The sequence below is a fragment of the Mus pahari genome, chromosome 2 (assembly GCF_900095145.1).
Source record: "Mus pahari chromosome 2, PAHARI_EIJ_v1.1, whole genome shotgun sequence".
NCBI lineage: Eukaryota > Metazoa > Chordata > Mammalia > Rodentia > Muridae > Mus > Mus pahari.
In genome coordinates, this window is record NC_034591.1 from 33,739,743 (window position 1) to 33,756,064 (window position 16,322).

Below are 16,322 nucleotides of genomic sequence, written 5' to 3' on the forward strand. Positions count from 1 at the left end.
GTGTGTGTGTGAGAGAGAGAGAGAGAGAGAGAGAGAGAGAGAGAGAGAGAGAGAGAGAGAGAGACTATGGTTTAGAGACATCAAAAGGGATGGAGCTTTCTACTATTAGGGATTTCTCTGTCACATGTTAAGGTATTAAGGAAATCTTTGCTAGAATGAATGTTGAAATGGTATTACTTTCCGCTTTAGTTTCATAATTGGTAACTATTTTACTGGAATTTTGATAGTGGAAAGAGAACCGTGCTATTTTGTTCTGTTTGGGCACCTTTAGAAGCAGAAATTCATACAATGATGTGTGCATGTTTATTTTCTGGTGAGGGAACAGGGTGCAGGGATAAGAAACCGATATACAGAAGGGGGACAGTCAATAATGCTTTCATAATTTACCCATGACTGGAAACCATTAAAGTCTAATCCCACTAGGGAATTATCTAAGCCAGTGCAAATACACAATCCAGTTATCCCGAGTACAGGCCTGTGCAAGTTAGATAAGAGGTTAACCAAGAAAACCTCATCTGTATATTGGTAGCTGTTTTGCCAAAATCCTTTGTTAAACATGCATAAAGCTACAGCCTGATTCTTTGCATTATATCAGACACTTATGTTCCTGGGCCTTTCCCAACTGTCCCATCACACATACACTCTAGAGAGGGCCTTCATCTTCAAAACACCCTTTGTATTGTGCTTTTGAAACTTCTTTGGGAACCAGTCTGGTGATTTATACCTGTAATCCCAGCATTTTGGAAGCTGAGGAAGTGGGGATTATTATGAGCTCCAGATCAGCCTAGACTATGGAGTTATATTGTATCTAAAACAAGCAAGCAAGCAAGCAAGCAAGCAAGCAAGCAAGCAAGCAAGCAAGCAAGGAAGCAAGCAAGCAAGCAAACAACAACCAAACAAGGTCTATGAAAAGGCACACTCTAAAAGGACTCCAGCCCTATCATGATTTGGAATATGCCATCTATTCATAAATATTAACTATTAAATTTTCTTTAAATGGAGAAGAGGCCAGAATAGGAGAAAAGTTAGGTGGACAGGGAACAAAGGAGAAAGTGGGAGAAGTAAAGGAAATGCAAAAAAAAAACCTATATATTAATTTTTTTAAGAAAAATTACTTTTTTTTTAAGTATCTGCAACTCAAAACCCAACAAACTGCTACCCTTCTCAGGTCAGCCTGGTCCAATCTCTGTCTCTCTTTCTCTCTCTCTCTCTCTCTCTCTCTCTCTCTCTCTCTCTCTCTCTCTCTCTCTCTCCCTTTCTCTCTCCCTTGCCAAATAAACTTCTGCTTGAATTGTTTGTGCCCTTCAGCTGAACTCTTTCCTTTGAGAAGACAAGAATGAAGAAGAACCTTCCACCTGGTGTCATGCCAGTGAGGACTGAAACATTAGGATAGCTGAAACATTCCACACCAATCTTCATTAGCTTACTGTTTGAGTTCTGTTCCAAGCAGCATTAATTTCTGGTATTTGTAACTTAGGGTGCAGCCAGGTTAATCAGTTCATAATCCAATAAAAGTTTTCAAAGAAGGCAAATATATACAGAGATTGACAGTTTGAGACTATTTATCTAGTGAACTAAAGGGGAATTCTGATTGGGCATGGATACCACCTGCTACACTACACTCCATATTAAACAATAAATGCAGTTAACCAAAAATATGAAGGGAATATTGCCATTCATGTTTCATGTTGTTACAGTTTGAATGTGAAATGTCTTTCATAGACTGGTGTGTCACACACTTGGTCCTACTACTAGAGTAGTGGTGCTGGTTCGGTAGACTAAGAAACCTGTAGTTAAGGGCCTAGCTGGTGGGGAGATGAGGTATTGGTTCTATCTCAGCCTCAGTTTGAGGGCTAAGAGCTCTGCTTCTTGTTTGTGGACACGGGAACAAGCAGCCTCCAACACCCCCTGCATGAACAAGAACCACTAGTACAGGATGACTGCCTCAAGATGAAATTGTGAGCTGAACCTCCCCTGGTGACTTTTATGAGGTGCTCTGCTACAGTTGGCAGAAAAGGAGCTGTTGCTGAACCCAATTAATCCTGCTCAAATTGATCTGGGGGCTGTCCCTTTTCCCCTCCTCCTCAATCCCTTGCCTAGGAATTGTAAAAGTTACACCTCCATCTGCCCTCTCCATTGGCTATCAGCATCTTTTCTTCAGCTGGAGGCAGAATCCCTCAGTCTTCTGTGCTGGACACTGTGATTAGCATGAGAATACAAGAAGCAACAAGGAGCTAATGGAGATTTACTCTTAGGGGAAAATCTTTGCCTCTCCCTACAAAAACATACTTTTCTCATAAAGAGATTATGAATGTAATTAGAAATAAAAATACATTCCTGGTAGGTTCAAACATTTATTAATACATGGGTTGTATAATTTATTCCAATTAGCTAGTTGCTTAGCATTATTTTATGTCCTTCAGATTCTGCAATAGTCCAAGCCCTACTCGCCAACCAGCCTCAGGTTCCCTATAAACTTCATGACTGATTTTCGGTTCTATTTCACTTTGACCTTTAAAATGATCTTTCCCTTCATATGATCTTATTCCTATTTTGATGATGACTACATTTTATTAACACTTATGTTTGGGAAAGAGAAATACTCTCTTAAATAATGTCCCACAAAGTTTGGAACATTCTGTAAATGTTGTTTTATTCCCTCAGATGAAGTGATGAGATGAGAGTCACACCCGAGCTGTTAGAATATACCGTTTGAGCTGAGCCAGAGAGTGTCCTTCTCTATTCTAACTATCCCTAGGCCTAGGCCTGAAAACTTCTATCCGCCATAAAAATCTAATCTTCCCATCTGACTGATTCAATCTGGCTTATCTTGACTTCTCACTAAATTGCTCTGCCTGGCCTCATACTAACTTGGCAAAATATTATAATCTTCTGAATCCTTCTCATTGTCTAGCTCCTTCTGTCTTCAGCTGGGCCTAGCTTGTTCTGTGTACCCTGTCCCAGTAAAACTTCTATACACACTACACTACACACACACACACACACACACACACACACACACACACACACACACACACAGCTTATCTACCATGTACACTACACACCCCCCCCCTTTTTTTTTTATCTCTTTCTGCTCTTAAGTAGCCTCTGTTCCTCTTCTGTTCTTTTGTGAGTTGGGTGTATCCTATCTCTGACCTATTCTGTCAAACCTTTCTCTGATTTATCACTTTGTCTTTCTCTCACCTAGATGTCACTTTCTAAAATGGCTGCTTTCTTCTACAAACTAATCTCACCTTCACTGTTAGGGGTTAAGGGTGTATATTAAGGACATGCCTGTATTCCATCCTGACCACACTATAATCCAGGGCATGTCATACCTTCGAATGTGATCTCTTGCCAGAGCAGCCATGTTGCTGGACTAAAATTCTTCTACACCATTCTTTTTCATCTGCTTTCCCCATCTTTCACTTGGGCTTGACCTCCACTAACATTTGTTCTAACAACACACTCATTCTCTTACTGCTTTATGTGACCCATCATACTTTTATTCCTCTACAATCAAGACATGAGTGACCAGCCATTAAAATCATACCATAACAGATTATCTTTGTGCCCTGTCTGCTTTTAGTCACAAAGGCCGAGTGTACCCCGAACTCCACTGAACTTCTCATGCTGTCAGTAATGGTCTACCAAGCCACAGTAGAGAAGATAATAGACTAATTGTTCGCTCTACAAAAGAATTCTCTAAAGCTCAGATGTGCTCCTTGGGCGATCTGTAATCTTTAATTCATCTTCCTCCAAATCTTCAAGACATTTTTTCTACACGCCCCCCCCCCCCCGAATCTCACTTTCCATTTCAATTTAAAGTAATTTCTTTTAAACTGGTTTGGCATTATGGAATAACTCTGCATAAATAATCTAACCTTCTTTTCATTCTCTTCCTGGAGAATAATTTGTTTTGCTAATTCTTATCTTTTCTTTTGGATCTCTCATTGTTCCTTCTCAAATAGAGTCTTCATTTTGTGCTCAAATGCCTTACTTCTTTATAATCATTCTTTTTTTCCAGCCATACACAGTGGCAGACAATGGCCCAACCAGGCAAAACCTACCAGAAGCCCCTTTCTCTCTTTTCTCTCTCCTTTACAGAAGCAACGAAACAGATAATTCAATTCCACACCCTACCTGCTATCAGGCACAGCTGGGATATACAGCTACAACCAATAAAGCACTACAAAAACAAAACAAAACAAAACAAAACAAAACAAACAAAAAAAAAAAACAGGGCAGATATTGCTTCATAAAAATAGAAGGGGGAGCCTAGTTAGGAGAGGTTACTTTTGTTCCTGCCCTCCTTTACCTTTCACTTTTTCTTCTTAACATGATTATTAAGCCTATCAGTGCAGTAACTCTCTTAGGATAGAATTTCCCTCACGAAAAATGTTAAAATGTGAGTCTAAAGCTTTGATGAAGATGAGGCTAAGGTGGAGCTTAGTAGGAGATTTTGCAGCAGCAGAACTCCTCACCCTGACATCTTCCTGATAAAACAACAACCACCCTTTAAAAAGCAGTGTTTAAACAGAACTTAGTGTAACTTGGTTGTGGTAACTTGAAGACCAGTAGATATTAATAGATCCCTTCCTTAAACTCGTTCTAACTAAAACATTATACAATCCATTGCATGTGTGTTATCCCTATATTTCCCAGTCATTCACACTCACTAAGTAGTGGTCCTCAGATTGTGTTCTTCAGGTAAATTAGTACTAAAAGATACAGTGCTTGGCTCTACAGTTTCTACGGAGTTTGTATTAGTTACTAACACTAGGTCTTAGTTAATTTTTATTGAAGTTCAAGTCAACATAATCAAGTCAACTTATTAAATAAAGCATTTATCGGGGATCATGGTTTGGAAGGGTAGTTGAGTTCACGGGCATCATGGTAAGAAGCATGCATGCCAGTAGGCAAATAGGCATGTTGTTGAAGCATTAGCTGAGGGCTTATAGCCAACCAACAATCGTCAGGCAGAGAGAGGCTCACTAGGAATGACATGAGTCTTTTAAACCTTAAAGCCCACTCCTAGTGACATCCTTTTCCAACAAGGCCAGGCCTATTAAGCCCTCCCAAATCATTCCTCCAACGGTGGGTTAGTGGTAGGGCAATTATTCAAATATAAAAGTCTATGGCTGCCATTCTCTATCCAACAGATTGGGAAAAGATCTTTACCAATCCTAAATCTGATAGAGGGCTAATATCCAATATATACAAAGAACTCAAGTAGTTAGACTCCAGAGATTCAAATAACTTAATTTTAAAATGGGATGCAGAGCTAAGCAAACAACTCTTAACTGAGGAATACCGAATGGCTGAGAAGCACCTAAAAAAAAAGTTCAACATCCTTATTCATCAAGGAAATGCAATTCAAAACAACCCTAAGATTCCACCTCACTCCAGTCAGAATGGCTAAGATCAAAAAGTCAGAGGCCAGCAGATGCTGGCAAGGATGTGGAGAAAGAGGAACACTCCTCCATGGCTGACGGGACTGCAAGCTAGTACAAGCACTCTGGAAATCAGTTTGGTGGTTCCTCAGAAGCCTGGACAGAGTACTACCAGAGGACCAAGCAATACCACTCCTGGGCAAATACCCAGAAGATGCTCCAACAGGTAATAAGGACACCTGCTCCACTACGTTCATAGCGGCCTTATTTATAATAACCAGAAGCTAGAAAGAACCCAGATGTCCCTCAACAGAGGAATGGATACAGAAAATGTGGTACATTTACACAGTGGAGTACTACTCAGTTATAAAAAAAACAATGAATTTATAAAATCCTTAGGCAGATGGATGGATCTGGAGGATATCATCCTGAGTGGGGTAACACAATCACAATAGAACACACATGATATGCACTCACTGATAAGTGGATATTAGCCCAGAAGCTCTGAATACCCAAGATACAATTCACAAAACACATGAGACTCAAGAAGGAAGACCAAAGTGTGAATACTTCGGACCTTCTTAGAATGGGGAACAAAATATTCATGGAAGGTGTTATAGACACAATGTATGGAACAGAGACTGAAGGAAAGGCCATCCAGAGACTGCCCCACCTGGGGATCCATCCCATATACAACCACCAAACCCATACACTATTGTGGAAGCCAACAAGAGCTTGCTGACAGGAGCCTGATAGAACTGTCTCCTGAGAGGCTCTGCCAGTGCCTGACAAATACAGAAGTGGATGCTCACAGCCATCCATTGGACTGAGCACAGGGTCCCCAATGAAGGAGCTCGAGAAAGGACTCAAGGAGTTGAAGTGGTTTACAGCTCCATAGGAGGAACAACAATATGAACTAACCAGTACCCCCCAGAGCTCCTAGGGACTAAACCAATAACTAAAGAGTACACATGGGATTCATAGCTCTAGCTACATATGCAGCAGAGGATGGTCTAGCTGGTCATCAATGGGAGGAGAGGCCCTAGGTCCTGTGAAAGTTCTATGCTCTAGTGTAGGGGAATTCCAGGGCCAGGAAGTGGGAGTGAGTGAGATGGTGAGCAGGGGGAGGAGGATTTCTGAGGGAGTTCATGAAGGGGGATAGCATTTGAAATGTAAATAAAGAAAATATCAAATAAAATAAAATAAAATAAAAAGTCTATGGAGGCCATTCTCATTCAAGCCACTATATACTTCAAATTTAGAGAATTAAAGCTTTTGAATTTCAGAAATAATTTAAGAAATGAATAGGAGAACATTGAACTGACCCACTCTTCCTGAGATACAACACTGCCAAACTCATACTTGAGTTGTATGATAACTGTGTTTTAAATTAAAATAAGAAATTCAAGGAAGAAAAAACAGCCTTTTGAGTAAATGCCTCTGAGAACACTGGATATCCACATGCAAAAAAAACAGAAATAAAATTCAACATTCCAAATCAAGTAAAAATGTAAAATAGAAAGCATTAAGATGCCTATGTAATAACAGAAGAAAATCTAAGAAACCTTTCATTAAAAATCACTTTTGAGATACATTAAAAATCAAACCTGTGGAAAATAACTAGCAATCCTGACTTCATTACTATAAGTTTCTCTCTTTTCATTGTCAATAGAAATGTGAAGTCAGCTGCTACTTAGAATAAAATATTTTCAAAGTACATAACTAATTGTTACCCACTGTTCTAGTTTGCTTTCTCTTCTGTGATAAACACAATAGCTAAAAACAACTAGGGTAAAAAAGGGTTTGCTTAGCTTACATGTCCCAGTTCCAGTCTATCATAAAGAGGAATCAGAAGAAATAAAGCAGGTCAGAGACAAGAACTATGAATCAAAGATGCTTACTGGCTTGATCTTCTTGGCTTGCTCAGTTTACGTTCTTGTATATCCCAAGACCACCTGCCAGGGATGGCACGACCACACTATGTTGCATTTTTTCATATCGATCATTAATCCATAATATATTCATCAAAAAATGTCTCTAGGACACTCTGATAGAGGTAGTTCCTCAGTTCTGCTCTCCAGTCACTCTATTCTATGTCAAGTTGACAAAAATTAACCAGCACACCTGGAGTATGCAAACCTTTTAAAAGTTAATGAGGAAGCAATGTAATCTTAAAATAAGCACCTATGTATAAATAGTTAACTCATTATAGCAAATACACAGATTTACACTGAGCATATAAATTTTTTTCAGTATCATGTTCTCTTAGTTAGGATTTTACTGCTATGAAGAGATACCATGACCATGGCAACTCTTTTAAGGACGACATTTAATTGGGTCTGGTTTACACATTCAGAGGTTTAGTCTACTAATCATCAAGGTGAGAGCATGACAGCTGAGAGTTCTAGATCTTTATCTGAAGGATGCTAGAAGACTGGCTTCCGGGTAGCTAGGATGAGGGTCATAAGCCCATGCCCATAATGACACACCTACTCTAACAAGGCCATACCTCCTAATAATACCACTCCCTGGACAAAGCGTATACAAACCATTACACATGGCATTAAGGTATATTATATTAAAACAATGAGATATTGCTATAATATGATTAAAAATATGCTCACATCCCCAAGCAATCAACCAACCAACAAAAACTTCATTGCTGATGAGAATGAAAAATGATACAGCAAACCTAGAAAGTAGTTTGACAGTCTCTTACACAACTAATCAGACTCAGCCATTGACAGTCCTGCAAACACCAGGTTCATGTTTCCAGTGCCTCCAGGAATTGCAACTAAATATCCTAAATTGTTTCAAAATTTTAATATACAGAATAAAAATCACCATCAGCCTACATAGTGTGTTTACAAAGTTTGTTTTATTTGTTTTCAATTTCCCTCTGATGTGCACTTATATCTTACAAATATGGATTCTCGGGATGATCTCTGTATTGAATAGTCCAGGTGTTCCTATGACCCACCTTCTCTATGAGAGTGATGTCTCTCCATTTCTCTGTGAGCAATGCAATTGGTTTTACTTCTACATGTCTGTCACATTATTCTCATATATCCACTCCTTTCTACAGTGTGTGTCTCTGTGTGTGTGTGTGTGTGTGTGTGTGTGTGTGTGTGTGTGTGTGTGTGTTTATCCTCCATGTGAAGGGCAGAAGAAAATCTTGGGTGTGATATTCTTTCAAGCACCGTGCAACTTTTCCTGAAAAATGCTTTCTCCGGGGCCAGGGACTCTCTAAGTAGGCTTGCCTGCCTGTCCAGGGGTCCTCAAAAATCCACTTTTATTTACATTCCTAGCACTGAGATGCTTAGGTTTTTGTTTGTTTGTTTGTTTGTTTGGGGGTGGTGATATGAGGGATAAAATTTGATTCCTTGCACTTGCAATGCAAGCACTTTACAGACCATAGTGTCTGCCCAGTCCTCTGCCAAATTGTTTTCTTCCTTTCTTCTTTTCTTCCTTTCTTTTCTTCCTTTCTTCCTTTCTTTTCTTCCTTCTTTCTTTTTCCTTCCTTCCCTTCCTCCCTTCCTTCCTTCTTTCTTCTTTCTTTCTTTCTTTCTTTCTTTCTTTCTTTCTTTCTTTCTTTCTTTCTTTCTTTCTCTCTTTCTNTCTCTCTCTCTCTCTCTCTCTCTCTCTCTCTCTCTCTCTCTCTCTCTTTCTTTCTTTCTTTCTTCATTGTATAGAATAGAGTTTATTTAGGGCATGGGAAGGGGTGTTGGGAAGGTAGTAGGAGAGAGAGAGTAGGAGAGTACAGGAGTAGAGCCCAACCATGAACACATGGAGGAGGGGGGTGGGTAAAGGAAGGACGGAGTGGGAAGAGAGAAACAGAGTAAGAGAGTAAGAGATATTGTTTTCTTTAAAGCATAATTTTTGTACTTTTAAATTCCAATTCAAATATATTGACTACATTCTCACTACCCAATCTTCTTTGAAATACCCATCTTGATAATCTGCCCTATTCAGATTTATACTTACGAACTATTCAGTATTTTCTGCTCATGCCCCATTTTTTTCCCTGAGAGCCATTTGGTTTTATTTACTGCCAGCAAAATCCCTTCCCTTCAGCTGCTACCCAAGCTGCTATACCCTTGCCTGTTATTCACATCCTAGAGTAGGGTTTTTTAAGTATAAATAATTATCAGAGTACATACAGTGAGGCATCATCTTTCTTATATATTTCCAAAGGAGTTATGCAATAGAGTTAAAGGATAATGTGAAACTATAAACTCTGAAGGTCCAGGGTCAGGCTGCTTTACCTGACATTCATGTGGAGACATTGTTAAATATTTAATACACACACACACACACACACACACACACACACACACACACTCACATATATATATACATATATGTATACATATGCATATATATGTCAATTCAGTAATATAAGTAGAAATTTGATGCTCTTCCAGAATAATTAAGTCAATTCATATATGCTTATATTGATTTACTGGATAAATACAAAATAAGCACCAGAGAATAAGTGGGCAATAAATGTTAGCTGTTATTTTTATTATATTCTAGGGAGAAAAATCTGTCAAGGAAAGCTTGGTAACATAAACAAATAGCTCTCAAATAGCAGCAAGTACCATAAGGAATACTATACCAAGGGAGATAATAGGAAATAATTCTGGGCGAGGAAGCAATTAAATGGATGGCCTCCCTGAACAGGTAACAGGGCAGCCAGCGGAGTCCTGCATTACCAACCAGCCTCAATCCCCCAGAGAGATGAAGGAATACACTCTCCAGCACAGGGAACTAAGTGCAGAAGCCTTAAGTGGTGTCACTGAGCCACATAAAGGCCGTCGTGCTGAGCACAGAGAGGAGACTGGAGAAATTAGATAAGATGAGCAATTGACCCTTGGTGTAGGACATTGCTTTCACTGTCAGGGAACAGGGAAGGCACTGGAGAACTTTAAGTGGGGCACACCCTGATGACTGACTGTAATGTAGGGAACAGAGTAGAAAAGGAAAGACCATAGAAGAGGCTACCGAAGTTAGTCAGATTCATGATCGACTGCTGTCTTTTGTTTTTCATTCTTTAAGAAAATATATTTATCCGATATAAATGATACTTGAAATGTATTTACCTATTTACTAGGATTTTTTTTTCTCTCTATTGTGGAACAAATGATCGATTCTCCTAACCAATTTTAAAATGTGATACAGTACCTGTCAGGAGATCTATTTATCTTGTTTAGCTGACACTTCACATTGGCTGAATATCAATGTTGCCATGTTTTGTAACTAAATTAAAAAGTATCTTTCCTTTGGAGACTCACCTCATTCGTCTCTACCTGACACCCCTATGGCAAACGAGGCTTGTGTGACTTGCAAGCTTCCCTTGCTATCAGGACGTGTCCTTTGAACTTCAACATCCACACTTTGTATTAGAATAATTTGCTGAAAAAAACTGTTGATGTTGATTTCCTGTAAACACTTCTCAGATACTACAAATAATTAATAAAAAAAAAACACCTTGCCATTCCATTTTGCATTTCTGTCGAGATCTCTCTGAAAGTAAATCTTACGAGGATAAAGGGAAAGGAAGATAAAGGAAACACAAATGTGTACTAAAATAACTTGTCGGGGTTAAAAGGGCGAGTTAACGTTTTATTGCCTTCTAAATCAGAAGCAAAATAAAAGGATGGATGATTTAAGCTACAGTATTGAAAGTTTTATAAAGAAGAAACCTAAATTGTAGTTGAAAATCAGACTAAGCAACTCAACTACTGCTGTATTGAATGGAAATTTTAAGAGAATGACAAGGACATGACTTTGATTTTCATTGCATATTTAGTAACCAGTTACTTTTGCTATGATGATACAGTATGAGACAAAATCAATGTGGAGAGGAAAGGATTTATTGGTTCTACACACCCTGAGTCACAGTCCAGTGATGGAAGCCAACACAGGAACTCAAACTGCTTCTGGAAACCTGGAGGAAGGAGCTGAAGCAGAGGTCATAGAGAAGTGCTGCTTACTGGCTTGCTCATCTTGCTTTCTTCTAGAACCCAGGACCACCAGCCCTGGGTTAATACCTCCCATGATGGGGTGGACTCTCCCTCACCAACAACTAATTTATAAATGCCTTACGGTTGGATCTTATGGAGGCATTTTTCTCAGTTGAGGTTTCCTTATTTCCAATGATTCTACCCTGATTCAAGTTGACATACAATTAGCCGGAACAGCTGGCAAGATAGAAAAATAAAACAAATAAAGCCCTATTCAAGGGAATGGAGTTGTAAGCTGATACACTCTGAACTGCAAAGTTCAGGCAGGAGGAACAATGGGCACACTGTGCTGAATGTTGGTGTAGTTTTGGTACAGGCAACCAGTTTGTTACCTTTCATAGAATGATTGCATGCTGGAACTTTAAAGATTTGTATGTCATACCCTTAAAAGCCTTAGCACAACACGCAACTGGAACTTGTATAAAATATTTTAATACAGCAGAAATGTTTCTGCAGGAAACAATTTAAAACTACATTAAGGTGAGATTTTTTTACTTAAAAGCTATTGCTGGGGACTATTAGCTTGATATACATGTATATGATTAAGCTGGACAAACTTTTCCTAATAGCTTTAAAACTTTAGTTTTGGGCGGGACTACCATGAATTGGTTGCTAGACCGGGGCGCAAAGCGACCTTCAGATTTGGTCTCAGGTACACGGAAGTGGAGATGGAGGTAAGCCAGGTGGCATCTGGTACCGACAGGGTCCGGGAACAGAGGGGCTTGTTGGAAGCTGGAAGGAAGAACCAAGATGAGCCACCTCCACCTGGGATGAACGGACTTCCGAAACACTCCTACTGGCTGGATCTCTGGCTCTTCATCCTTTTCGACCTGGTGTTGTTCCTCTTCGTGTACCTCTTGCCCTGACTGGTTTGCTGAGAGTCAAGAATGGGGCTTCTGGAGTGAATCTTGAAAACTACTATAGACTCTTGAATGAAGAGCACTTCCAGCAGCTGACTTCCAAACCTCTAACTTTTCTTTCAGCCCTTGATCTCCCTAAAGTAGTACCATATGTTTAAACTTGTTTTTAATGGTTGAATTAATGATTGTAGCTAAAGGATATATAATATAGATTTTTAATAATGCCTGTAACTTAAGTACTTAAGGGGAATGTATGTGGTATTTACTCACCCAACAGATAATGGGCCTCTCACTATTACCCAGACATCAGTTTGGACACAGCAGTGAACATCAGCAAAAAAAAAAGTATTATCTTTGTGTAGCTTACTTTCTCAAATATTGTTTTAAAACTATGCCATTATAAAGCAGTTATCTAAAGTTGAATAGGTAGCACTTACTCAGAAAGGCCACAGTCCCAAAGCAACTACTAGAAATATTTTGGAAGCTGTTCCTTTTCATCTTAAGACCTGGGTAATTAGAATTTTTTTTTACTGTTGGTTTTAGTGCTATTCATTATATGAGAACTGCCTAAAGTACTCAGAGGGAGTGTTCTTCTCCCTTATAATTCACAATATTGGTAAACTGTTAACAGTTGTCTTAAGATACTGTTGCATTTGCTTGAATAAATTTTGTGCAAGGTCTAACTGAAGTATGTGTATTAGAACACAGGACTGGGGTAACTATGAGTTTACCACACTCTGGGACCTGCTTACTAATTTTCTCTAATAAATGTTTAATCACTGAAAAAAAAAAACTTTAGTTTTATTTTGTGTATGGGTGCACAAGCATTTGTGAGTGTGTATGAGGGAGTGGGAGAGAGAACCAGACAGACACAGAGACAGAGACACAGACACAAAGAGAATGTTTATATGCTGCATGTCATGTGGAGATCAGAGAATAATTCGTTGGAGTTAGTTTCTCTAACATGTGGGTCATAGGAATTGAACTTAGGTCCCTACTCCTGAATTTATTGGCCTGCTAGAATAGTCAAACCATAATTGAAGATCACCTAAATTCTTGAAGTTTACATGGCTTTCAGGAACCCACTCCACAGTGCCATTCTGATTTTCACCAGGATCTACCATCCAGTTTTCTTAGCAACTAGAGTTTGTTAACTCTAGATAGTTTAGAAATTTTGGAATAATTTTCTGGCATCCTGACAAGCATCTTATTGTCCCCTATCTCATTATCTTCCCCCCGAGAAGTTTATGGAGTTCAAGTATCAGATGCACCCCGGTGCCTGATGGGGATTAATGACAAGTTATAGCTTCCAGTCTTTTCAGTTTTCTGTAAGGTGCATTATACAATGAGTTTTCTAAATAAAGTTCCATGGTAAATTAACAATCCGGGTATTCATTGTAGTCTTCCCTTCAGGAATCTACTTCAGGAAAAATAAAGTATTACTAATAGTCTAGTTTTTATTTAATTTTATATTTTGCTGTACATGGCCTGTGCTGCCCCATGAGATCAGGTTGACGCCAGCGGGCCATGATACTGCTGGGGAGGTAGGGCGGGTATGCAGAAGTGGGTAGATTGTGCTGCTACCTGAAACCATGGTGATACCTATGGTCTATGATGCTGCTAGTACCCATGTCTGGGTCCACGGTCCTGCTGCAGCCAGGGACCATGTTGATGTCTGTAGCCTGTGTTACAATCCTGCAGAGAACTGTGCTGCCAGCTTAAGGGATGTTGCTACCCCTGGGTCAGGCTGCCACCGGGAACATCCTGAGTTCCGTGGCTTCTTCTGACGCTGAAGGTTAGATGGATGTTCGGGGTCCACGCTATCTCCAGATACCATGAGGAAGCCCATGACGTCTTTCTGTGGAATAAAAGGGAGGCTTCTTTGACCGTGATGTTGATGACCGCAGACTCGTGGTTGAGATGGGTAGACATGGAAGTCTTCTCTGATGACTCTCCTTCCCACACCTATAAAGGGGATTAACAACCTAGATGGGAAGCCAATGAAGAGAACTCCGAAAAAATTGTGACAGGAATACTAAAGTATAGCAAACCACAGTGGAGGTCTATTGGTTGGAGTGAGGGTGGGGAAACTCACTCTTCCTTAGGGGGTTGATCACTGGGAATTTGACTATGCCCCAGTGACTGTGTAGACAATACAGATTGGACTTTTTTTTTCTAATATTTTGGGGGAGCACAAGATTGGGCGGATTTGGGAGGACCGGGAAATAGGGGTGATAGGGATACACTGTATGAGGTCCCCAAATAACCAATAATGGTATTGTGTTAAAAGAAATAATAAAATGGGAATATAATATTTGAGTCATTAAATGAGATAATAGTACACTACAAAGTCATGTGCAAGTGCTACTACACTGAACTTCCCAGGTAAAAAGATGTCATACATAAATGCATGTGTATTGTCTTTGAACTATTAAATTAATATTAAAAGCGCGGCTTCTAATGTGTAAAACTGCTGTCTGCATTAGTTTCATCACGTAATTTTTAAATGTTTTAAAGAGAGAAAAACAAACAACAGAAATAAAGTCAAGAACACGTGTATATTTGTTCTCCATCAGGTCATTAGATTAGACATCAGACTATAACCTAAAGTTCAGGATATCGGGGGAACAAGGAAAAATATAAGACATTTTCCACCAATGATGGATGTCAAATAATGAGGAGAAAATTGACCAAAAAGAAGTTTCTGAATGGATGAAATGTTATTTTCATGTACTACAAAGTTAAGAAATATGGATAAAACTGCCTATCTCATTTTTTGACCATATAAATGTAACCACGAACTACAGAGCTGGAGAACTGTGACTTCTTACAGAAGCTAAAAAACTTAGTAGTATTTCACTGCTTACACAGCTATTGGTAGATTGGTATAATTTAATTGAGAATTTTTTATTAAGTCAATTTGAACAATAATCCCTTGGCCTAAACTCAAATCCATACCAAGCCTCTATGCAGGAACTCATGCTTATTAGAACTGTCCTTTCAACCAGATACAGAGGGAAGTACACGCCTTTATATACATCCACTCTGACTGCTGCTCAACTTCTATTTTTAGCAGGCACCATGATACAGGATTTAATTCAGGTCAATCACTCACTAATCCACAGGGCAACGGACGACGCAGCATTGCCGAGGGGTCTGCATCAGTCTTTAAGCTTGCTTAATTTTCTAGTGTGCTGTACTACGGTCGCCTAAGACTTAAGAATCAATAATGAGAGGCTGATCCCCACAAAACCACTCAGAGCCTCGGTCTTTTGGCTAGAAAGACAGTTTTCAGTGGTAACCCCAGCTCTCTTCCACCGTACCAGAGCACATACCCTTTGGGCTTCTTCAAAGTAGATGCAAGTTCTATTTATCAGGGCACTGTGAACCTGGGGTTTTCTGTATTTTCGATTAATCTATATGCAGAGACACACAAATGGAATAGAAATATGATTTCATCCTTCTAAATATTCATAACAATTGAATCAATTATATGTCTCATAAACACTATCATTGGCTTTTGGAGCCTTTAGCTCTTTAAACAAAAAGTAATTTATATGACATGCATTGAATACTTTTATAACGTGAAGTTAAAGATTTGTAGTAAGCTATTCTTCACACAGATTATAATTTGATAGCATGCTATCAGGCTTTTTATCTATAAATGCTAACTGCTTTTGTAAAATGCTATAGGCTTTATAGAACATTAGGAATCTGCTCTCTCATTTCAAATAATTACAGTGTTCTGGAGAAAATTAATTACATTTTCAAAATTTAAAATAATACATTGGCCTAGCTTGCTTGAGAAACTTGGGAAAGAAAGGATTTTTTTTTTTTTTTTTTTTTTTTTTTTTATGGATTACAGTCCATCACTGAGGGAAGCCAGGGCAGGAGTTCAAGGCAGGAACCTGGATTCTGGAATTGAATCAGAGAGCATGGAGGAATGCTGCCTGCTGACCCTCTCTCTCTAGAGCTTGCTCAACTACCTTTCTTGTAGAATTCAGGACCACATGTCCAGAGCTGACATGGCCCACACTGTGCTG

At 39.2% G+C, this 16,322-nt stretch overlaps 2 protein-coding genes across 3 annotated transcripts in view; one reads left to right on the top strand and one right to left on the bottom strand.

Moving 5' to 3' along the window:
* Thsd7a (thrombospondin type 1 domain containing 7A) overlaps positions 1-16,322 on the bottom strand; it is a 388,294-nt gene that overhangs the window by 342,457 nt on the left and 29,515 nt on the right. The window lies entirely within an intron of this gene.
* LOC110316339 (uncharacterized protein C4orf3 homolog) lies at positions 12,088-12,373 on the top strand. Its single transcript, XM_021190561.1, has one exon. The coding sequence runs from the start codon at positions 12,088-12,090 to the stop codon at positions 12,283-12,285; it is 198 nt and encodes a 65-aa protein (XP_021046220.1). The 3' UTR covers positions 12,286-12,373.